Below are 26,060 nucleotides of genomic sequence, written 5' to 3' on the forward strand. Positions count from 1 at the left end.
AGGATATCTTGTTATTTTTTTTAAAAAAGTCCCTAATAATGATTTTCCCAAAAAAAGAAAAATTCCACTACTACTCTATGCTACAGCTAAACTTGGTGAAATGGCTCTAGCATATTTAAAAAGAGTTTGCTCAAAAAAAAAAAAAAAAGCATGCCTAGGGAGTCATTGTGACAGTGCAAAATACATTTATGTACATCCCTCTTACAAAAACACCAATATGTTAGCATTCCGTGAAGCATGCTGGTTTCAGGAAGAAAAAAAAATCCTATAAGAGAGTGAAATAGCAGCTCCGAAAGATAGCTTTTTCTTTTCTTTTCTTGAGGACAACCAAAAAGAATCTTTTTTTTTTTTGCTTTTTTGCTTTTTTAAACTATTAGAGAAATATCACTAATACATACAGATATAAAAGCAGCATAGAAAGATACAGGTTTCTCACCAACTAGGAATAGAGAGACTAAATGTGGGCGTATGGTTAAACTACAATGCATCTTCACATTTGTCCAACACATTTACAAGAAAAACACCATTGGGAAACCTCACAGGACAGAAGTGTTTTAACACCGAGAGAACTACGAGTTTTTTAATTAAAAATCCAAACAGGGTGGGGTTGAAAAATTTTGGAAAGGGGCTGGAGCTGGAGCCACCATTTTTTTTTTTTTTTAATCATTTTCAATATAAAATGAATGAGCTGGAATAGACCCAATGTCTTACTCTGTGGAACCTTGCAAAAGTGAAGAAACGTTAAGGGTTATTTAGGGCAGCTGGCTGATGTCAAAGCTGCCAGAATGCTAATTAACTGCAGGCTGAGTCTCATACTTCCGTGTGTGTTTATATATATAAAAAAGGAGCCTTTTGTATTATGGCATTTTTTTTTTCTTGCTGCTGTATTCATACATCCCACTGCAAATCATCTTTCATTTTTCATTCTGTTGACCTGGATATTATTATTTCTTTTCAGAAACAGGAAAAAAAAAAACCCAAACATCTGTGTCTCCTTCCAATCTGCTGCACATCTGTGCGTTTTGTAGCGGGTCTTCAAAGTTCAGTTAGCAACCCACGGACGCCATTCATCTTCTTGTTAAAATGTCTACTGCTGTATCCAATGCTCATGCCCTTGAGAGTTTTCTTTTTTCTTCCATTATTATATATAAAGAACATTGTGACTTTTAATATTAGCATTTTTGCTTTCAACAGCAATTAGCAATCTCTTGGTTTGCTGTTTGGTAAAGCATCGGTTAATGAGGTCATCTAGTTTAAAATCCCAGCTACTGGAAAATAACAGGGAGGAGGTCAAATCTATCATTTCATGTTATATTCTCTGCTCTCTTTTTCAGTTCTCTAAAGAAAAGATATCTTTGTTATCCACAGTAAGTCATTATGACCCGTTACTGGCCCTCTGCGTTTTATTACCACCTCAAGATACAGTTAAGTTCTCTCTTGCTGAAGTACTGAAATATGATAGTTTGTCTATAAACAAACAAACAAACAAAAAACAACTTTGAGCATCTGAGGATGAGGAATTGGTTTCATGTTGGTTCTGTCGTCTTTCCTCCGAAAGTTCTGAGTTCACGTCTAGCGAGGAGTTGTCTCTATGGTGGAGGGGGTGCCCGGGGTGGTTGACCTCGGAGTGGCTGCTGGTGGTGTGTCCATGGGGCTCCCAGCCCCGCTGTTGGGTGTGACAGAGGAGCTGACGGCAGGCGTGTCCCCCTGCTGCTGGGCCTGCAGCGTCTGTCCACAGATGTGGTGGTGCTTCTCCCAGTCTTTGTGCTGGCAAAATGAGCCACAATATCGGGCTGTGTTGCAGCCACTGCAGGTTTCACTCGCTTTACGACCACAATTCCAGCAACTCTAAAGGAGAAGGCGAGATCCCCAATTAGCACAGTTTGATAAAACAGGTGAGGCAGCACTGCAGGCTTATTTTCAACAACTATACAGTAAGAAAGGAAAGTCCAAGTGTCTGAGTTATACATACACATAGGACACAGAGAAGATACAATCAAATGCTAGGACAGTTTCAAAACAATCTGCCTTGACCTCAGGCTTCTTGGAGGATAGGATCCTTGGTCTGTTTTTTCCCCTGATATATATCCTAAGCACCAAGAAGAGTGCTTGGTATACAGTAGGTGCTCAGTAAATATTTGTGAAATAAATCGGGCTATGCCTAATTTTTCTTTGAGAAACTAGAAATGCTAAAACTGAGAAAATAAGAATTACATATGTACACAATGCTTTCCAGGTGATAGAGGCTCTTTTGTTACTCATTTGCTCCTCAGAGCAACACTGGAAAACAGGTAGAGAAACTCAGATACCAGCGAGACTACTGCCAATATCAGGTGGTACTTTCCAAGATGTGAGAAAAGCAGAAATGAGGGTGCCCTCTAAGATTTAAATTCTGAGATAAACACATCATATTTGCAATGCCACCTCCTACAAACAGAAAAGCACTCGTCTATGATATGTCCTCATGAAGGACTGAAGGATGGAGACAAGTTGTGACAGTGCCCTTAATCACTCTCTCAGGAGGTGGACCCTTAGAGCCAACTTCTAATTTTGCTGTGACTTTGGCAAGACCATTCCCACTGTGAATTGGCCATATTGAGCAATCATAGCTCTGTGCCATTAAACTTTTTATTCTTTATTTTCCTGTTGGCAAACTTCTAGCCATAGTCTCGTAACCCAACCAATTGCCAGTATGTGTTCATGTCAGTTAAACAATTAAAATAGAAATTGTTAATGCCTTGATATAGAGAGATGCCAAAAATCAGTCTCTGGCTGGTTGTGCAGCCTCAGATGGGTTCATGAGCCTGCTGAAAACACTTCAGTGGAAGGTCAGCTCATCTCTCCTGTGTGCACGGCTTTATTGCTGTACAAAATACGCAAAGGAATTTCTAGCTGTCATTCTAACTTTTCTAACAGATAAAGGGACCCTAGAGTTTCAAGTGTGGGGTGCCTGTAAATTCGAGAACTCTGGTTTAAAGCCTTTAGAAAAGAGCCCAACTCTGCATTATTTTTTTTATACCATTCAGAAATTATGACCCACTGAGAAAGAACTTAAAATCTCTAAAACTCTGGCAAACGGGAAATGTTTTCAGCAAAAACAGCTGAAGAAATCTGGAAACTTGGTTAATATGTCAATGTCATAAATAAATATGGAATTAAAATTAATAATCAGAACTGGAACAAAGTGTTTTCCTAATTCAATTTAACTAAGAAAATATCTCAAACGTTGTGTACCTATGATCAGAGGCTTCATTACCATAACTAGAAGCCCTTCTCTCTAAAAATTCAATCACATTGCATGTATAATGAATGGTTCCACAAAGACTTGAACAAACACGGGCCTGGCCCATCCGTCAAAGCAGTGAGGTATGAGACTCCGTGTTCCAAGTACAGCTGACTTCCTTGAGGTTTCAGCTTTTCGAATAATGCCAGCTGGGTCCTGGAACAAACTCAGCAAATAAGCGATATTCCTAAATTACATCAGAAAATCCCAATTAGAGAACAGAGACCTAAATCCAAAACAGCATTTTAAGGAAATTAAACATCTAATCTGAGTCAAGTGGCTTCTTTAGGAAATACCCTGGTGCGAGTCCTATCCTTTTTTTGGCAGAGGCACATTTTGGCAAGCACAGGGGTGGTAACTGCCCAATACTCAATGGCTCCTTCAGATTGAAATCAGATGTACACAGCATTCTCAATTTAAACTGATTAAACACACAGACTAAACCAGGTAATTACAAATGCATGTGTTAGGGGAGGGTGGAAAGAGGAGATGGAATAAGGACTTCTTTATTTTTTAAAGTGTTTTCAAACATGGGAACAATTTTACAGATAAAAAAAGTGGAACTGTGCCAAATCCCGAAATAGATGTTTTGGATAGTGAAGCTGCTGGGAATTGAGGCTTCTTGCCTAGCATCCCCTGATTCTGATCCAGGGCTCAAGGACTCTGGCGAGGTTCTATTCCGAAGTTGTTTGACTCCATTCATTTATTACCCACCCCTGGGACAAAAACCACCTTCAGCTGTAGGAAGGCACAACTAACAGCAATTTCAATGAGCTGGTAGGGGAAAAAACCCACATATTTTTATTGCTCTCAATACTGCATTGCAAAGAATGTCAGGGCACTTCAGTGCGAGTGTTCGACTAACAGAAATCTTCAGAGTGCACATTCCTCTCCTGAACGCACTTTTGGCTAATCCGTACCTGCGACACTGATGCCTGACCAGCAGCACGCCACCCTTGAATGGCCGCAAGCCTGGGAACAGTCAAATGCGCAGGAGCTTGCGCACACTATAATTTGGTTCACGTTCAAGGTGTCTAAGCTTTCTGCTGTTCACAAAGTAGAAAACTGCAAATTGTGTGTAACACCCAGGAGTATAACCGTAAGGAAAAGGATAAAAGAAGTCAATGCCTTAATTTAGTTTCACATTTTTCAACTGGTGATTTTAATATTCAGGCCTTTCCTGGGGGTGCTTTTATTTATGTATTAATAACACTAAGTTTTCCCTTAGTTCTCCAAGGAATCTTGCCTGTGACCAAATCACAATAGCATGGAAGGATCAAGAACACTATTTCATAGCAAGTTTCTTTGCCAAAGCTCATGGCACTTTATATTCTTTCCTTATTTGCTTTATTATTATCATCCCTTTTTGGCACAAAGAACATTTTCTTCCCTATCTGAAAAATGGGAATACATCAATTGACCAAAGTTAGGCTGTGCATTAGATGAAGAATGGGAGCCTGAACATAAAGCTCCCCGGGTTAAAGGGACTTTATACAAGGTTATTTATGGAAAATGGAAGAGATGGTTTCAAGCTTTTGAATGTCAATGTTGTATATCAAAAATTTTTGACATCTTATTCTATCAGTGATTCTTTTGTTTCTAAGTTCCTTTATGTTGTTATTTTAGATACACAGAAAACAGTCTTTTTTTCTGTCCATTCTGGCAAAATATATTCCCTGTTGGAAATTCCTTTTCCAGAAGACAAAGTATTTTCCCTAGATCTCACACATCTTTAATACTCCAGAAACCCTCACACAAGGTCAATGTTCAATAAATTTAAGTGGAATGATTATAATTAAAACTTTCAAAATGTAAACAACTCTACAGAAGGCAACACACTGACTTAAACTCACACTAAGATAACACCACCTTGTATTGGCACTGCTCTCAAAATGACTTGCTAACACTTTCAAGCCTTAGCAGGGCTCTGGGAATGTAAAGTTTAAAGATTTGGTTAGTATTGCTTCTTCAGTGTGACAAAATTGTCCAACACTGATATAAACTGTGCAGCTCCTCACCTATATAAGAATAACAAATAAAGATTATTTTAATATAAGGGGGAAACGTCATTTTGGTGTTTGAAAATTCAAATCTAACTATTAGAATACTATCATCTATTATTTGTTTCCCTTTCCATTTCCAATCACTTATTTCAATTATATAAGCTAAAACAAGGGGAGAGCTATAGCATGTTCTTTTACACGGCCCCAATCTGACAGAGTTAATTGGAAAAAAACAGATCGTACACAGAAATTGGAAATGAATATGGAAAACTTAAGGGTTTGCAATGGCAAGATTCTTTTGATTTATGCTCATACTAGTATTATATTCTTGATGATATATAGAAATAATACATTGCAAAAAGAGAATATTAAAAATATCTTATGCTTAGGTGTCTGTCCCAAGTGCAGTGTCATTCCTATTAGTGATTATAATTATTATTCTATAAATCCAAGTAGAATTAGAGAACAAAGTAGAAGTAATTTGAAGGAAGTCCAATGAGGAAACAGATATACTAATACAGGACAAGAATACTAGAGATACTCTTTTCAGGAAAAGAAATTTTGTCTACTGCTGTGTGCATACCAAAAGTAACGTCTTCAAGCCTGGCAACCTAGGCTGAGGATCAGCTCACACGCACTGGCCGTGAGACCCTGAGCAAATTGCCTAGCCTCTCCAAGACTCAGCTTTTTTTGTTTGTTTGTTTGTTTTAGGTGCAGGGGGTTGGGGATTGAACCCAGGACCTTGTAGTATGTGGGAAGCCAATGCTCAACCACTGAGCCACACTGGCCTCCCAGACATGGTTTGTTTTGCTTTTATTTATTTATTTTTTTCACCAGCGGCACCAGGAATAGAACCTGGGTCCTCCCATGTGGGAGGTAGGTATTCAACTGCTTGAGTCACATCTGCTCCCCCCAGGATTCAGCTTTCTCACTTGCAAAATGAAGGAAACACCACCATCTACTCTGTCAGAGCTGACTGGAGGATAAAACGAGCTAAGGTGTAGAAAGCAAGTCGTACCATGCCTATTGGAGTTAAACACTCATTCTAGGTCTTATTTCACTTTAGGAAAAATCAACTTCACGTAACCCCCAACAACTCTGCTGACCACAGGTTCGAGTGTGCCTGGGGCAGCGCTGGTTTACAGGGCTGGTGTGTCCCTCCAGAGAGTATTACCGTCTACTTTTTTTTTTTTTTATTGTTTTTCTTTTATTTTTTTTTATTTTTTTTTATTGACTTTGTAATAATATTACATTAAAAATATATATATATATATGAGGTCCCATTCAACCCCACCACCCCCACCCCACCTCTCCCCCCCACCCCGCAACACTCGTTCCCATCATCATGACACCTCCATTGGATTTGGTTAGTACATCTTTGGGCACCTCTGCACCTCATGGTCAGTGGTCCACATCATGGCCCATACTCTCCCCCATTCCATCCAGTGGGCCCTGGGAGGATTTACAATGTCCGGTGATTGCTGTCTACTCTTAAGTGTTCCAGTTTGGATGAAAAATTACAAGGTCACCCTACCAGTAATACGCAAGCCGGGTTCCAGGCCTTCCTGCTGTTCACCCCAATGAAATGTTTTCAACTCTTCTTTTCTCCTGAAATATTCCCATCTCTTACTGCCTATGGTCCAGTCCTCAGGGAAGACTGTACAGTTGGATTAAACAGTTGATTTGAGCTTTTAAATGTCTTACCTCGTGTTGTTTATGCAAAAGTGAGGAGGAGTTACTTCTCCCCACCATGTTCACACAACCACTGGGCAGATGGAAGTAGCAAGCTTTTGAAAGTTTATCAAGATAGCTGACAGGTATATCCTAAACCCTCCATGCCTGCTGAAAACCCTGACTCCTCCTCCTTTCTTAACAGCACATCAATCAAGACCTGCCAATTCCATCTCATAAGAAAGCAGCCAACACATCCAGCTTTCTCCACCCTCAGTGCCACTTCCCTCATCCAGTCACCTGCCTCCTCATCACTCTCCAGGAAGACAGAGACACATGGGCTTTTCTTCTTCTCTCCCCACACTGCAGCCTGAATGATCCTTCCAAATACACCCCAGTCACTTAACCAGTCTACTTTGAAAGCCCAGCAAAAAAGCTTCCTTTCCCATCCTTCCTCTTCTTCCCTGTGCAAAAGCAATGGGGTGTGGAGGTTGCGGACAAATTCCTGATTATACTTATGTATGAGAGAAACAAAACTTTTTCCAAGAAGCGTTCACACTGAGCTTTATTAAGAGTCTTATGCTTTATTATATTGGATAGAACCTGGGACCTCATAGTGGGAAGCCACTGAGCCACATCAGCTTCCCTGAGTTGGTTTATTTATTTATTTATTTTTTCCAAAAAGACGGCACTGGAAACTGAACCCAGGACCTCCTATGTGGGAGGCAGCACTCAGTGGTTTGAGCCATGTCCATTCCCTTATAGTTTATTTATTTGCCTCCACCAATGAATTACAGTTAAAGCCAAGACCACGTCTACATTATTCACCACTGTACCTTCAGGGTCTAGCACTGGCCGTGACAGCAACAGAAAGCTCAATAATTTGTTATGGAAAGAATAATCTAATAAATGGTCATGAGTAATTTAGAATTATAGCTATCAAAAACAGCCCCAGACAGGTCACAAACATGATTTTTCCCCCCTAGAATGCCCATTAATTTTTGAGTACTGTTTTAAAATCAATGGCTCTTACATTTAGTGGGAATATATACATTTTTTAAAACAATTATCAGGATGGACAGACTTCTCCTAAAAAAATTTTTTAGAACAATTTATAAAATGTCTAAAGCATGATGCTAACCTTATTTGAAGTTGAAAGGTTAATATTCAAGAAACCCTCCTAAATATAAAAACATGGAGGAGAATCCCCAGAAGTAGCCCTTTATAGATCAGCTGGACCAAGCAGTCCTGACCTAACAGATACCCCAGCCTAGGGCCAACCTTAGTAAGAGCTGGAAAAGGGAGCTCTACTCTAGCCCAAGGAAGCCAGAGCTGTTCCAGCTCTGTCCATGGAGCTTTCTAGACTCAGGTGACCTGCAAGCAAGCCAAGGTGGACTTGATCAGACCATTCTTATTAAAAGGTACACACTCCTGAGTGTGAGGGAAGAGCACGATTCAGGAAAAACAATATATTGGCTTCAAAGTTGTGTCTTTGCTTTTAAATGAAGACTAAACAATTCTTTAAAAAGATACTGTTAAGCTCAGGCCATCAATTGGGCAAAAGGTACAGGTGAACTGAAGCTACCTGTGGACACATGGATTACCCTGGGACACTATCATTCCTCAGATGAATTAGCAACATTACCTAAGGACTAATGGACTAAGCCTTTACTTCAAGTCCCCAGTCAAGCTACGTTTACCTATGTGCACTTAAGTGCACATCTGCAGGAGTCCTCGCTTTATCTAAACAAAATCTTTCTTCCATCTTTCCCTCTCCTATTCTCAGGAAAACGTCCACATGACTTTTGGAGAAAAGAGGTTCGATCCTTCTGGGGATCACTCTTGCTCAAGTCTTAAAAGTGGTCTTGCAGTTTAAAGGGAAGAAAGATAAGAAACAGGAACTAAGCTGCCTCTCTTTATCTGCATCCAAAAATGACCCGATGGTCCTGGTCCCTACGACAGTAGAAGGACTGACAGTAAGCTGAATGCTCCGGTGTAGATCCTTCCATTTGCTAGCTGTGTAACTTTAGTCAGGTGGGCTTCCTCACCTGTCAAATGGTAACATTATATCTTTTAAGGTTATAGCTAAAATACGAGAGAATTTCATGATCTTCACAGCACGGCAAGACTAAAACTTTTAGAAGATTTAGTGCTTTTTCAAGGTCATCCAATTTGAATGAGATGAAGCCAGAAGTTAAATTTGGCCTCTGAATTCCAAATACTTTCCCCTAACACAGCCTGCGTTAAAATTCTTGAGAAAGTTTATTATAAGTAGCGCTAGACTAAAGATCAGCTCCCTAAGAGATCCAAAAGGGAAGCAATTACTATAGAAGATGACTCATACATAGGTTATTTTATTATATCTACTACTTATCATAGCTACTGCTTGATACACTATGCTTTTACCAAATTAAAGACTGGCATCTGGATAGGTGTTAGGAAAAAGAACTTACTGACACTGGACAAATACAGCATGTTATTGCCAGAACATATATACTTAATTCACAATTTCTTCTTAAGCATTTTTCTTCAGAATTTAGTGACCTACAAAATACTGTGAACATACCAACAGTCCTAAAATGTTCATGTGAAAGTGATGTTTTCATAGTGACAAATACGCCTCACCGTGTAATTAACTTGAAGAGCGCAAGACAAGTTCTCTTCAAAAGATGTTAAAAAAATTAAAACAACATAAGAACACAAAGCAAAGTCCTTAAATACCTTAGCCACAAGATGCCAATAAAGTTGAATTTACAATGGAAAAGCCAGCAGTTAAAAGGTAGATCAACTTCCCTTTGTCCCTGTTTTCCTGAGAAACTTTCAAATGTTGAAAATCAATTCCTTTTGTCCCCTTGTTATTCATCTGCTACACATTAAATAGAAACTCTGGGCATCTAGTGATTCCCGCAGGGTCTTTCATCTACAGAGAAGCCTGGTACAAATTAAATCCTTACTCTCCTTCACAAATTACAGATATGCATTGTAGTAGACCATTGATTTATCAGTTCATGTTTGTGCTAGTTCAGCTCAGTGTGACTAGCTAATTGCAATCCTTTACCTAAAGTTACTTTGCAGTTGGGGAACTCTGATACTGCCTTAATTAATATGGGGCATTAATATATTGCTCTGGTGTTATAGTATGTATTTTTAAAAGCATTCCATTTATATTGTATTTTAGTTACTTCCCAGATCCTTGTGAAAGAGTCATTTACGTATGAATTATCCTGGAATGATACTAAATGATACCTCTGGCAGCAATATTATGCTATGACATGACTATCATAATGGTTATTCCAAATAAAGTGGAAACACAGACAGTACACAGCATCTCTTAGAAATGTTTAACTGAAGCAAACCTTGTTTTAGTATTGGACCTTAAAGCCAAGGGTTAAAGGAAATGACTTCAATCCCAAGTATGCACTATGTCTCTGGAGTGGGAGACCACAGTTTACACAGCGATTCTCTATCATGTCCCTTCCATGGACTGGGAGGAAACCACACATATCACACACACATGAGCATTTTGAGTCTCTAAATAATGTTGGAAAGTTTTATCAATTCCACTTTAATCTGTTACCCACCAAGCATATTGAGACGCTTTTTTTGGCAGAGAGTTGTTCCTTTAGGTTTTTAATGAAGAAACACGATTGGATCAGCTCTTGGTCAATTCCACTAGTGCCCGGCTCCCCAAACTGTTCTACATTTTTTTCCAAAGACAAGTTTGGTCTACTAAAGTAATTCCAATGACCGCTTTTGTTTGTGATCACCTCCAAAAAAAACCGAGCATGCTGAGCACTGAACACGACCTTCTTGCCCGTGAAGGCGCCTGGCACCCCTTACCTCGCTGGAATCCTCCTGCTGATTGATGACGGCCAGCGCGTCCTCCGCGGCCTGCCGCTTGGCCTCGGCCACCGTGCGCTCCATCTTGGCCCGCTCCGTGGTGATCATGTCGTGAGCTTTCCGCTCGGCCTCGGACACCGCCTTCTGCAGCTCCGTCATTGCTTGGCGTTTCACCTCGTTGACGGCCTCCTCTGGGTGCCGGTCAGGCCGAATTGGAAAAAAGAAACCTCTCTGTTAGCTCAGAACCTCACATACTGGTGGTGTTTTAGAGACTTCTTTAGGCCCTGCAGGACTCTTGTCCAAATTGCTGGGCATTTCTTCTGCTGGTATCCACGACTAGCAGATGGTTGAACTTCACTTAAGGAAACAAGGTGTGAGAATTTTTCTTCAACTTGTACGTCTGGAAGACTTTTTAAAATACTCTATTATTACTACAATGTTTCTATCAAACTAGTGCATCCAGAAAGTATTCTGAGACTAAGTAGTAAAAGCCAAAAACAAACATGAGAAACATGTTTGGGTCATTCAGACACACAAAGGTAGTCTGCCACAATGCTATAGGTCAATGCCAAAACAGGAAGTTCATGGGTAGAGATTTCAGAGAGAAAGGGAATGGATTTTACAGGTACACATATGTAAATGCAAGTAATTATTTTGCTGGTGAAAAAGGAAAAAATTCAACATAGTAGTGAAAAAGGAACTCATATAACCAATTAAGCTAATACAGACCTTTTTAAAAAATCAGTGATGAAACAGACAATCCAGCTTAAGTCATGTCCTGAGTAATATGGATATGTGTCTATATATACTAAATGAGAAGTGTTTTTTTTTTTTTTAATCATCATAGGGAGCAGAGGTGGCTCAAGCGGTTGAGCTCCTGCTTCCCACTGGGAGGTCCTGGGCTGGTTCCCGGTACCTCCTAAAAACAAAGACAAACAACAAGCAAACAAATGAAAAACCAATTCAGGGAAGCTAATGTGGCTCAGTGATTGAGGGCAGGCTTCCCACTTATGAGGTCCCAGGTTTAATCCCAGGCCACAGTATTGAAAAAAAAAAAAATCACCTTCTTATTTCATATTTTAAGCTGACATTCATTTACTTCATCAAACATGTATACATCAGTTTTGCATAATCAACTGTTGCATTGGAAAACTATAATTGAATCATTCCACAAGCCAAAACAATCAGGCCTGACTACAAACCTGCAAGGTGTCAAATTAGCTCTTTAATTTTGGCTGCAGATAGGGTGGCAGAGATTCAACAAATGTACAACATAAGATTGACAACTAAAACAAGTCATTTCCATTTAAAAAAAATTAACTGTTCTAATTAACAAGGGAAAATATCCTCCCCCTGAATTAGTTTATCTAATTTTCATCTTTATTCAAAGCAAAATGACAATGATTAATTGAAAATTTAATAAGCAGTAATTATTAACTTGGCAAACCTAGTACCAATTAACACTCTATTAAAACTAATTATGACATGTTTCATTCAAGTGTTTGCACTTAATTGTTTCACCCACTTAAAAAAGCACCTTAATTAAATGTTCTCTTTAATTAAAAACATAGATTCCTAATAAAAATGTTTTACTGTAGATTAAAAATGTAAGAGATGTGAGTACTCCTATGGTTTCTTAGGAGTCAATGGTTTAATTCACACTTCTAGAGTCCATGACTTGAGGATCACCGAAAGGTCTCCACTAGTAACGAACTCTCAGGACCTCTCTAGTCTCTTGTCAATTTGGCAGCCTTCCTTCTAAAGTACATTCCTCTGCAATTACTGTTTGCCAGGTTTTATAAACTAAAATGTAAGAGAAAGATCCAGACTGGAAATATTAACTAAACTATTTTAAGCCTTTGTTGGTTGCTCAAAGATATGCATTTGAAATCTGGATAGGATCAGAGTATTGCAGAAAGAGCTTACAGCACTTTCTTCAGCAGGAAGGAGGTAGAAAGATGCCTTTATTACCCTACCAGAAACGACTTGGGGCACTAGGGAAGGACTGCCCTTCTAACTATACAGCCTGGGTCTAATTTAGTTTGAATATTCAAGGTGAATTAAAATTCTATCTAAGCAGTAATACAGGACAATAATTTTTGCTTACGATCAAAGCTGCAGCTTGACTAATTGTATATGCAAATCAGGCAATTTATATTTAAATTATGCATTCCTATTCTAATCCCACAGGCATCTACAGATCAGCAAAGAGAATTGGTAGGACATTTGCAAGGTGCCTGAATATTTATTACCAACTGCAAACATTCTCTGATCATTTGAAAAGAAATATGCTGAAGAAAACATTCAATTGCAATTTTAAAACCATCTTTCTGGTACATCTCTCCAGTTTTATGAAGACCTTTTGTACTTTCACGTGTCTTTGTTACCTTTGCTGCCTATTTAAAAAACACTACCTTTTAAGGAAAAACTGGTATGGCCATAAACATTTGTTAGGATTTCTACTCTTTTAAAATGTATATTATATTATTGTGTAATATGTATTGGGATGAAATAAAGTAACTGAATGTGCAATATGCAATATAATTAATTATATATATTTTAATTATATGACATACTTTTAAGTACAAGATATATGCATAATTTTCTGTGGGAAAAAAGACTGGTTAAACTACATTAAATTGAGAGTTCTGCCCCTTCAGAACATAATTTTGAAATGTTTTACACTTCATTTTATTTACTTATCATTTGCCACAAAGGTAGATGCACGATATTTTCAATGCAAAGACACATTGTATAGCTTTTCTTTCTGGAAAATGAAAAAAAAAATGCCCACAGCAAATAATAATTCTAGAAAAAAAGCTTCCAAACTGCAACAAGCAGAGTGCAGATATCACTTTCTGCCCTTGGTGTTTAAGTCATTTTGAATGTCTTGGCATTGTGAACACTAGAAATCCTTAAGAAGCCTATAAAGATAAATATTATAAGCAGTTATTAGAGATTTACAGATGAAACTGTCTTTCATACTCTGGATTTAATATGCTTTTTAAATTTAGCACCCATTTATAGAAAAAAAACTATGACCAAACAGTTCTTACGCAGACCATGAATAATAGCATATTTTAGATTGAAAGCCTAATATAGATGATAGTGTCTCAAAAATAATCAAAGCTTTTCCTTGATAAGGTTTAACCCTACTTGGAAAGTAGGTAGACCCAACCAGAAACTAGGCATTGCTCCTTCTCTACTCTCTCAGTTCTCACACCTAAAAATAGCCTGAATTGACTTCACAAATCCACAAACCAGGCAGTGGAGAAAAATAATGGTGGGCACTATAGAGTACAGCATGTGATGTAAATATTTATACACATACACACACACACACACAGATTAAGTGGAAAATACATAGTGCAGTTTTGAATCTGCTTCCAATTGCTTACCACTTATGGTAGGACTTCCTTTGTATACAGCTATTTAAGTTGACTTTCCAACAAAGGTGGTATGTTCAGAAAAATCTGCTTTCACTTAATAGCAGTCAAACAAAGACTTGAACAGATAATCGCACAGAAGGAATTTGGATTCCACAAGAGCTTACTGTCCATTTTTCTTTATGAACTATCAAGAATTTAACTTAAATACACATAAGTAGGGGAAATATAGAGAAAGAATATTCCCTCTCAACATAAAAAGTCATCCTTCTGCTGTCCAAAATGACAGTTCTTTGTACTTATTGGAATAAGTTGAACTGACAGCTTAAAAAACAAGGGGAGAAACATGGTCAAAAGAGGAAGATATAGCAATCCTTTTTCCAGGTAGGGGGCACTTGTACATTTTTACAGCCTGGGAGTGTCACACAGCTACTGCCCACTTTGGAAATCTCATTAGAGGTGATGCTGGGAGTACTATGCAGTTGAGCAAAATAGATACATATTTAATCCTTAGTTTTAGTTGAATGGGCCTAACTGATTTACATATTGGTTGTGCAAGAGATCTTTCAGTTCTTAATTTAAGCTACTAAATCTACAGAACTATCAGATTTCTAAACTCAGGACACTTACAAAAGAGCAGGAATTTCTTAGAAAATCCATAAAAATATTTGGATGAGAGCCAAGCAATCAAAGTGTCAGCAAGTTGCATACAACTACAAACACAGCTGTGTCCGTCAAAACCCACAGAGAAATCTTCAGTGGGAAAAAACCTTTCCCTTGACTCCTGCTCTTTTTGGTGTTGCTAGCCTTATGTCCATCTGACCATTTATTTAAACAATATTTCCCAGGTTCTCAACTCAAATGCACAAGCTATCTTAACACTTCTGCAGTTTAAAGCCATGCTGTGCTTTTCATGAAACAGATTTATGTTTTATCTCCTGACTTGGTGTTAATAAAGATTTTTGCCTGGCTTTTATACTGCTGGTGTTCTACCAAAGTTTCTGCCAGACCTGAACTTCATTAAGCCCAATAAGAAGTTAGTGGGTCATCAGGAACTTTAAATCTACTACAAAATAGAGAGCAAAAACTCAGTGAAAAGCAGACATATACAGGGAAAACAACAAATAGAAATTTAGCAACTTTTTTGTTTAATTTAAAAATAATTTAGCTCTGACCACTGAATATTAAGCACAAAGGATATATTTTAAAAATTGATTTTAACTATTACATTCTCTGAGTGCCTCAACAAGTCAAACGGATTTGATGTGATTTTTTTTTGTGCCAAGGAAAATGCTGAAGTGTGCAATTTAATTTATAAAGCACTGAATTTTTTACATAAAAGAAAAACTGCATGTGAATTGAGACCCTCTCTGCCAAATTTCAGCCTGAAACCATTATAGCCCCTGAAAAATAGGGGTTTGTAATGGAAATACTGCCAGCCTCTCAATTATAGTGGCACCAGCAGATGCTACTAAAATCAAAATTATTTCATGTTCTAATCAGGCCTGGTGTAAGAATATGAATCAGGTTTTTTATTTTGTTGTGGGGCTTTTGTTTTATTTTTGTTGTTGTTGTCAGCAGTGGAGTCCTTTCTTGTCATGCTTCACATTGCTTCATTAACAACTGCACACAGCTGCCAGAACACTAAACTCATGTTTTTAAACAATTCTTACCAGCTTTCTTCCAGATCTCCTCTGGCACATATCCAGAAGCAGGCCTGTGAAGGAATTCCCGATGCGCGTCTACAGAAAGGATAAAAAGGGGTGGAGAGAGGGGGAAAGCACCATAAGTACTGTTATGTCATCACACAGGGTTGAAGCAAGCCATGCCCATTCTCTTGGCTTCTCTACGAAAACGGAATTTTAAAAGGCTGAACATTTCATGTCTAGAATATAAAAATAGCAAGGCCAGGCATCAGGGCCCAAGGAAAACAAGGTCATGATTTCGATGCCTTGTGCTCATAGCCACAGCAGCTGTTTCACTGTATGACATGATTTGGGGGAATACTATAGCCAGCACTCTGGTCTAGCGCTATGGAGATTTCTAGGGTGATGTTTATTTTGGTAAAGAAAACAAATCATATTTGGTAGTTTTTAAGCCTCAAATTGTCAGTTAAAAAATAAAATTGTTAGGGTACTGTAATTTCCACAGGCTCTGATTTATCATTTTTCAACAGTGTGCCTTACTCCATGGCTAACCAGTTCTCTCAAGTACTTACTAAAAATCTCACTCAGCATTAAAAATTTCCAAAGAAATCAGACGGTATGGATTTCATGTGGGTAGAAGTAAGCAAGAGCCATTAAAATGGATTCAGAGATATTCAGCTGACCAAACTGAATTAAAATAACTTTCCAGAAAAAGAAATGAAATTCAACTTAAAACTCTTATTATGCTTGTAAGATTTTAAAGGTTTGGGAAAACAGCTAGTAATAAAGGTCAGGTAAAAATTCTAACTTCCAAAATAACATGTTCACGGAAATTACCTGCAGTATTTTAGATTTTCTTATTGTTTTATAAGTGCTAAAATTTAGGTCTTCCGCAGCTAAAATATGTACTACATGTCTTTCATATTGGATTCCCAATGACAGTCTAGGTATTCAGAAGTTTTTAAGGCAAAAAAAAAAAACCCAATCATTTTAACTTTTATAAAAATGTAACAATTACTCAAACTGTGATAAATTTGAAATTTATCAAAATTATGAAATCTCTACTTCTAAAGCAGCAGACTGATTTTTAAAAACAATACTTTAATTGAAAGAAATTTAGTCTACTCTCCTGTATTTTATGGGGTTACAGAACATAAAAATAGAGAAAGCATGATCAACTTAGCTAATATATTCCACTACATTTGAATGTTTTAAATAGTGGTGGTCCTTATGGTACAATGGTTATCAGTTAGCCAGAATACTAGATTTCCCCAAGTATTGGGAATTAGCAAAAGTTTACTATAACAAGGTGATGGGTATAAGGACACTCTGTACTATCTTCTGCAATGTTTCTATAAATCAAAAATAATTCCAAAATAAAGTTTTCTTAATTTACCTTACAGTCTGAAAGCTTGAAAATCAAATGGATTAGAAAAACCCAAGCTTTCTCATATGCGCATGCATTTCTATGAAGTATATGTCAAAACTAAACCTTTTAAAAGTAATTTTCATTCCCTAAAAGAGAAAGCTAGATAAAACTGTTTGAGGTATATATATGACTTAAAAGAAATGTGATAGGGTTAATTAGATTTGTCAAGATTATCTTCCACAGCTCTATAACTGCCTCCAGAAGATAATAAAGAATGTGCAGTCAAGTTCACAATTCAGTCATATGATACAGTGAAACAGAGGGATTTGCTTATGGCCATTTTTAAGGAGAAACGACTTATCCAAAAAATAATCTTTTGAATAAGATTAAATTTGCAAAGTCTGACAACAAACAGAAAAAAGAAAAAAAAAAACCTTCTCCAAAGAAGTAAAACAAAGAGATGTAGGGGGTGGGAAAGGGTTAAGGAAATAGCAAAAGCTTTAAGAAAATTATTTTTTGATAAATGGCCAATCAGGAAAGATAATGACAAGTTATCCAAAGTACCTATTTGACAGATAACGAATTACAACTGCTGCAGTGCAGCACAGGGAAAGAAGTTAGTTCTAGAGCCTAGTGGAGTGCATCATGCCTCTGCTACCAACTAGCTGTGTGACAATGGGCTGGTTAGTTTCCATGCCTCAGTCATTCCATCTGAAAAATGAGGAAGCACTTACTACTATTGAGTGTTACTGTGGGAACTGAATGAGATGCTTCATATTCAATGCTCAGTCTGGCACATCTTACACTTTCATAAAGTTAGTTGTTATTAAACTTACTATTATCATTATTATTATTTAATAGGTTGTCCAATAAGTATGGATATAGACTTAATCGTATTTGAAATAACTAAGGCTAAAACAGCATTTTAAACTTTTTTTTCCTTCAAGTACTTAAATCCAAATAGCATAAAACTTTTAAAGAAAAAACATTAGAGAGATTTCGATGGAGCAATACACACCAAGTAATTTTTACTGTTGTTTGGGGACAGACGTTAATTTTTATAGTCAGCAATTCATTTCTTAGTCCTTAGCAAAGTTCTCAAAACTCTTAAAGGATGCTCTTAGAAACTTATTTTTAGACTTCATGAATATTTATAGCCCTCCAGTTTACACAGAGAACATGCACAGGGCTCAGTCATCTGTCCTGAGGATCTACACACCACAATGGAAAGTTGTACAATATTTCACCAACTTGACTGTATCACCCTAAAATTCCCAATTACACACTGCCATATGCACATAGACTCAAACTCTACCTGATCTAGAAACCCAATACTAATACAACACCAATCAAGCAAAACAATTTTATTATCCCCAATCTGCTTTCTCAATTTTTTTTCAAAACAACAGCAGAACCTATATGCAAAAAATTATATATTCATATTTTATAATATCTTCTCCAGCTCTATGTTATTCTATATTTTCTGCACATCAGGAATACCAAAGGAAAGAATGGTGTAATCAGTAGCGGATGAATACCACTAAAATAGCTACAGAAACCAATGACTGATACATTTAACAACCCCTCTTCTACCCAGCATAAATGAGTCTATATCCATGAAACTGAATTTAAAAGACAAATAAACAATCCTAAAGTTGATCAATATTAAAACAAGGGACAATTTATCCCCTAGGACTATATTATGTTAGGATATTAGCTAATCTATACAAACCTATTCCGAAAACATCTTTAGCTCCTATGGTTCAAGTGCTAAAGAAGCTAATTTGTAACAGCCGTTCATCTGATGTCAATCATCTATGAAACATCAGTAGCCATAAAATGAATAGTTGTTCTAAAACGCAGTGGTAGAAACAAAGACGGTGGATGCTATGTGAAATGGCTTAAAAACTTGAAAGATGTATACATACGTGGCTACTGAAAGATGGAAAAATTAAAGGAAAGTCCTTCTAATTAAAGTGTTTGCTTGGGGAAAAGGAGGAGGGGAGCACCATTTAGTGATAGAATTCATAAGAACAGAACACACCCATAAAGAGATAAGACAGGAACAAGTAGAGGGGGAATGTCACCAGGAGTATGAAGGAGCAAGCGATGATGTATGGAAGAGATGGGAGATGCACCACACTTATGACAGAATGGCGACCACTGCATACTAGATACAGCAAGGGCCACCACCAATATACATCCAGGGATGAGTTGACAGCCTTTGGAGAAATCATGTGGACTCATATAACCTGGACAGCAGTGCACAGAGCTTGGCAGCACCTACGTATGGCTTTCATCCTGCTATGTGCAGAACAAGGCTATGATCATGGGTATACCTACTACAAAAACCATCAAAAAAAGGGAAAGGTTAGTGATTTCATTTTCACAAAGTGCACTTATTTTTGTTTTTACGGAAAATAAATTAAAAAATCTCAACACTATGTTACTATGTTCCAGAAGCCCAAACCAATCTAGACGCTAACAACTGCATTAGGATTTCCATCGTCAACAATAAAAATACCTGATACTCTACGGGAGATGATCATCTCTTCTCATTTTAAAAAGATGGACATATTTAACTAATAATATCCTTTTTTTAACCCAATATATTTAAATACAGTAGATTCTTTATATACAGTAGACAATTAACTCAGCTCAATGGTCTTGAAGTGAATTTCATAATGTGATTTAAAAGAATCAGTACAAGTGTATAATACTATAAACTTTTATATTCACATATACTCTGAAGAGCCCAGTATTATAATTAGGGTCCCAAAGGCACAAAAGACTTGCTGTATTTAAGGGAGAATTCTCCTTACCTAGTTCTCTACCTACTGAATAAAACAGTATCCTAAAAATTACAATGTAGAAATACTGTCTAGATGAAAAAATACCTAAGAATCAACTATAATTTCATAATCTGGGATTCTAAGCAAAAAAACCTAGCAGTTTCATGTACCAATATTCTTTAAAGGGAAACGAACTTGGCCCAGTGGTTAGGGCGTCCGTCTACCACATGGGAGGTCCACGGTTCAAACCCCGGGCCTCCTTGACCCGTGTGGAGCTGGCCCATGCGCAGTGCTGATGCGCGCAAGGAGTGCCCTGCCACGCAGGGGTGTCCCCTGCGTAGGGGAGCCCCACGGAGTGCGCCCGTAAGGAGAGTCGCCCAGCGCGAAAGAAGAGTGCAGCCTGCCCAGGAATGGCGCTGCCCACACTTCTCGTGCCGCTGACGACAACAGAAGCGGACAAAGAAACAAGACGCAGCAAATAGACACAGAGAACAGACAACCCGGGGAGGGGGGAGGAATTAAATAAATAAATCTTTAAAAAAAAAAAAATTCTTTAAAGTTCCACTTGAGACTGCACATTAGGAATAATAATATCAATTGCTAATTATTATTATTACTTCTATCACATCTACCATGTACCACATATTATCCCATATGCCTTAAACCTATTAGGCTTACTTAATACTCACAAAAACCCCGATGAAATAGATATTACTATCATCTCCAAACAGATAAGGAAACTGAGGCATGGAGAGACTGTGACCTGCCAAAGGTCACAAAACCAGTAAGGAGAGGGACGAGGGATTCAAAGATAAATATAGACAATCTGCTCAGAGTCTGTAATTTTAAATTTCATGCTAGTCTTCCTGAGAATTTACATAGTTATGAGAAATTCTATAATCCAATCATACGACAACCATAAGACCTGCCAGCTAGAGGAATTTTAAACTATGAATTTCTCTAAAAAACCTCTTGCAGTGGGGTGCTATTAAACAATTTTACAAACTCATGAGTTATTGAATTTTTTATGAACAATGATCTTGATTTTATATTCCATTTAAAACAAACAACTAACCTCTTTTTAACATTTCTCTTTCTGGCAAGAGCTAAACCCTGACCAAAACATACAAGAGGGTATTTCCAAAATTTAATAACCTCTTGCCATCATATTCATACACTCAAAAAAACCACAGGGAAAAACAATTTCACATTTCAGAGTTTTACGTTTTAGTCCCTGACATCACCCTTGAATACATCAACAGATAATGCCTATAACACTCTCATACGACCTGCAAGACTTCCTAAGGTACACAGAGAGGGCAGACAAGAGGAGCTGGAGTAAGTCGAGAAGAGTCCAAAGTCAGTAAAAAGAAAGTAAATAAAATGCCAGGCACCAAGAGTGAAATCAACAGCATGCTGAAAGAGGAAGAGAAGAAATAGAGAAGGCTGTGAGGGATTAGTTATAATACTTCACAGATAAGCACCAAGAGAGCAGGAAGTGCTAACCATCAACTATCTACCTATATGGATAAAAGGAATTCTTTTTAAATGATCAAATCTGTCAATTCTGATCACATTCATGTGTTCTTCAACAAACTACTTTACCACAGATGTGCAAATAACAAACCATACTTTGAAAAGAGATGAATATTGGATTAGATTCTCAAATCTAATTTCAGATTTTGTTAAGAGTTGATAGTTGGTGTTATTTCCTGCAAGTGTGTAATAATAAAAATCTATTATTTCAAAAAGTCCTTCAAGATATCACCCAGTGCTTTGACTTAAAGAATGGAAATAGTATTAAATGGAAATAATATTACAGGTTCAGTGTATACTCAGTACTTAAAATTGCTTAAGAGGCCATCCAAAGTAGAACCTTTATTTAATATTTGGGGAAAACTCCTAAAATTCAATTAGTAACAGATTTATCCTACTATCTTACTAACCCCCCACAGTGACTTAATACTATGGATACATTTCCACATTTCCAAGAGTGAGAATAAGAAGGAGTTTATCAAGAGCCTCATCAGTCACTGAATTATGGAAGTTACATTTTCCACCAAGCAGTCTTCGAATACAATTTAAAAATACATTAAGAATGTGTGCATACCGAGGGATTATTAGCAAGTTCTACTAGTGATGCATCTAAAAAAAGACCTAGACCAAAAGGGGGAAATATTAAATACAAATTAGATTTTATGCTAAGATATTTCAAAGTTAGTTGGGAGGCCTTTCCAGAGGCGACGCTTATACACACTTTGGGAGGATCTCACTGATGGCCACAGTAAACAGTGCCTCAAGCAGGGGTACTCCTGAGGGCTCTAGAGACATCTAGACATGATAGGCAGGGCAGATAACCCCAGAAAGTCCGCACCCTGTCAGTGGGCCTTACCTTGTAATATGATAACCTATCTTCCCAATGTATCAGCGTTAGACCCATTTATAATTTTCTTACACATGGTTCTTCCACCTCTTTTATTTGAACCTATAATTAGCACTATACCCATTAAATGTGTTCCAGAGACTTAAATCGTCGGTCTGTTGATAGGCCAGTTGAGCCCTGACTCTTAGCAGAGTTGCAGCCAACAACTACTCTCTAGTTCATCAGACTCTTCCAGGACAACTAACAAAAGAATAATGATGGACATCCCAAAAAAACTGAGAGTATCTACAACTGCAAACAAGACAGTTCTATGCATCTGCCCCACGGGAAGACCCCTCTTAATCAGAAGCAGAGTAAGCATCACCATTCCCAAATCCTTAAGAATGAGGAAAAAACAAATATAATGGGGGAATGCAACCATGGACCAAAGTAGACATTATTTTGGTAATGGAAGAACTTGTAAAATTGATATAAAGACAGTGGCCACCAGAGATTCTGAGGGAATGGAGAGTTTCGGTATAACACAGGGCATTTTTGGGACATTGGAACTGTTCTGCTTAATATTGCAATGATGGATGCAGGCCATTGTACATTTTGTCAAAACCAATAAAGTTGTGCAGTGCAAAGTGTAAACCCTAATGTAAACTACTGACCATGGTTAGTAGCAATGCATCAATATTTGTTCATCAGTTGTAACAAATAGACCACACTAATGAGAGATGTTGCTAATGGGGGAAAGTGTGAGAGGGAAGTGGGTGTGGTATATGGGAATCCCCTACATTTTCAATGTAACTTTTATGTAATCTAAAGCTTCTTTAAAAATAAAGAAAAAAAAAATTGGTTCTGCCTTAAAAAAAAAAAAATGCATAAAGAGATAAAAGGAAGAAGATTCCAGCTTAAGTCTGAATACTACGCAAAAGGAAAATATTAACTATTGTTTATACTAGAGGCCTTGGCATACAGGCACTTAAAAGTTGGAAAGACTAGTCTGGACAGTGTTCCTGATCTAGAGGTTAGCCCAGGCAGCATATTTCGTACCTTCAACTGTTAACATGTTTTCCCTTAATTATGAAAGAAAAAAAAGATACTTGGCACCAGGCTGTCCTTTCTTTCCATAAGCCCATTCTGGTTCAATCGCCTGTCAAGCCTGTTCTCCTTTACTCATAGTCAAGAGTGCTTCATCCCACTAAAGGTAAGAACATAAAGAACAACAACAACAAAAAAACCCATAGGACTGTAAAACGCAATCGCTAATGTAAACTATGGAGTATAGTTAATAGTACTATTACAAAAATATTCTGTTATCAATTGTAACAAAGGAGGCACACTAATGCAAACTGATAATAAGGGGGTGAAGGAGAGTGTTGGTATATGGGAACTCTGTTATTTTCTGCATGATTTTTCTGTAAACGTACAACCTAATAAACACAAAAAATTTTAAAAAACCAATGCATGCATAACTAAACATTCCCAAATTAGGGATGAAACTAGGGAAAAATTAGGAATTAAAAGTATCTTCTATAATACTATTCTGAAGGTCTTATGTAAGAGTAGCTTAAGAACTGAGAGAATCAGACTGGGAAAAAACACATACAACCTAATTATAGGGTACAGAGATCGAGATGTCCATAAAAATAAAGCTATAGCCGTGGTCTACCTGTACACACACAAAAATACCAAAGACATCCTACATACTTTGTAAAGGCAGACAACGGATTTATCTGCCATAATCTCCAATCCTTTTCATTACACACACACTTCAAGATATTCAATTCCAATACCTAGGAGAGAGACTTAGAAAGCACTAAGTATAAATGATAGTGGTCCAAGGTTACAAACCACCTGTCTTCTCGTTTATAGCCATAGCCCAGCCCCGCAAAGTGGAACTCAACAGCCTCAAGAATCAACCAGCAAGGAAGCACAATGAAACAGCCACTGTAGCTAAAACTTGCACACTGTGTTGCTCTTGACAAATTCCCTCCAAAGCTGTGACAGTGTCTTGATAGGCAATCTAGGCTTCTTTGTCCACAAAGAACATGACTCTTTCAACAGTATAAAGAAAGAAATAAAATACTGTGGCCTTTGGGAAGCAGATTTGGCTCAACTGATAGAGCATCCGTCTACCATATGGGAGGTCCAGGGTTCAAATCTAGGCTTTCTGACCCGTGTGGTGAGCTGGCCCATGTGCAGTGCTGATGCAGGCAAGGAGTACCATGCCATGCAGGGGTGTCCCCCACGTAGAGGAGCTCCACGTGCAAGGAGTGCGCCCCGCAAGGAGAGCCGCCCCATGCAAAAAAAGTGCAACCTGCCCAGGAATGGCGCCGCACACACGGAGAGCTGATGCAGCAAGATGACACAACAAAAAGAGACAGATTCCCGGTGCCGCTGACAAAGAATGTAAGCGGACACAGAAGAACACACAGCAAATGCACAGGGAGAACAGACAATGGGGGGGGGGGGGAGAAATAAATAAAAAATAAATCTTTAAAAAAATTCTGTGGGCTTTGAATAATATAATCCACTGCAGCTTAAGCTAAAGCAACATCACAGCTACACCAAAAATATGAATTTATTAAGCACCATTCCAAGTAGCATAATCTGTATGCTCTGAAGGAGTTGATAAAAACAAAATTTATTATTTTAGTTACGTAACAGAAACACTAAACCAAACTTCCTGGAGAACATGATATACATCGGCACCACCAGGATCCACGTGCAGTAGTGGTGACTACACAGTACGTGTCCTATAGAAGTTCTTTATGCTGATGATGACGCACGTAGACATGAAATTCTATCAGCTTTTGAAACTAATCTTTTACAACAGGCAGCAGATAGTAGCATTCTCATCAGGAGAGGGGACTGAATTGAGGGGGCCCTCCTGAGGCCATAATCCTCCACTAGATCAAAAATTCCCTGGGAGAAGGAATGAAGAATCTTCTTCCTTTATTACAGTACCCCTAGCACAATGCCTTGCACATAGTAAGTACTCAATAAAGATGTACTGGCTTACTTAAATGAGTTTTGTTAAACAGAGCAGGCCAAATTGGTAATTTCTACTCCCAATGTTTTAATTACCTTAATGCTCTCCATTTCTTGCCTACCCTGGTTATCAATATCCCCTTTGTTATTTCTGGGCAGACATCATAGTTAACCAATTTTTGCACATACATTGCAAAATAAAAAGAAATGTGTATTCTACACTGCCCAAATAGTTTTGTTTAGACCAATACTGGTTCAAATCCAACTTAAATCCATTTTCATTGGTTGTCTTAACCCAACCTAACAAATAATTTTTATCTTTAAAATATGCTTCAGAATAATGCCTGTTGGGTAAACAACTTAGAATCTTCCTTTATTTAATATTTATTATGGTAACAGGCATTCAGCCTTCAGAGATTAGCAGGAACCCACAAAACAAAGTGCAAAGGAAACTGCATCGGTTAGGGAGAATTTTAATTTTAAAAAAATGTGATCAGTGGTCAGAAAATGTATGTATTATTGATACTATATGTATATGTTTTTAAGTTTTAATAAAGCATGGTGCTAATGAGGCCAAAATCACAACTTTAATTAGTCCCGTGTGTAATTTTTTTTTGTTTTATAGCACAGATTGTACCCTGACTTGAGTTACCTACTACCTAGCTGGCAGGTGCTGGACTAGACAAACCCAAAGAGAAGGAGCTGAGA

The 26,060-nt window shown here is 37.7% G+C and overlaps 1 protein-coding gene across 8 annotated transcripts in view; it reads right to left on the reverse strand.

Annotated features, from left to right (window-relative positions):
• The window catches only part of RUNX1T1 (RUNX1 partner transcriptional co-repressor 1), a 146,187-nt gene that overhangs the window by 90 nt on the left and 120,037 nt on the right, over window positions 1–26,060 (reverse strand). For 5 of the 8 annotated variants that reach the window (XM_071207897.1, XM_071207900.1, XM_071207898.1 and 2 more), the window contains 3 exons: window positions 15,857–15,925; window positions 10,798–10,988; window positions 339–1,848 (listed from right to left, as the gene is read on the reverse strand). In XM_071207897.1, coding sequence (XP_071063998.1) covers window positions 1,573–1,848; window positions 10,798–10,988; window positions 15,857–15,925 — 536 coding nt within the window. In that variant the 3' untranslated portion in view covers window positions 339–1,572. Of the gene's footprint in view, window positions 1,849–10,797; window positions 10,989–15,856; window positions 15,926–26,060 lie in introns of all 8 variants that reach the window. The other 3 variants (XM_071207904.1, XM_071207903.1, XM_071207901.1) reach the window with 1 other exon arrangement.

This window comes from Dasypus novemcinctus, chromosome 14, assembly GCF_030445035.2.
Source record: "Dasypus novemcinctus isolate mDasNov1 chromosome 14, mDasNov1.1.hap2, whole genome shotgun sequence".
NCBI classification, from domain to species: domain Eukaryota; kingdom Metazoa; phylum Chordata; class Mammalia; order Cingulata; family Dasypodidae; genus Dasypus; species Dasypus novemcinctus.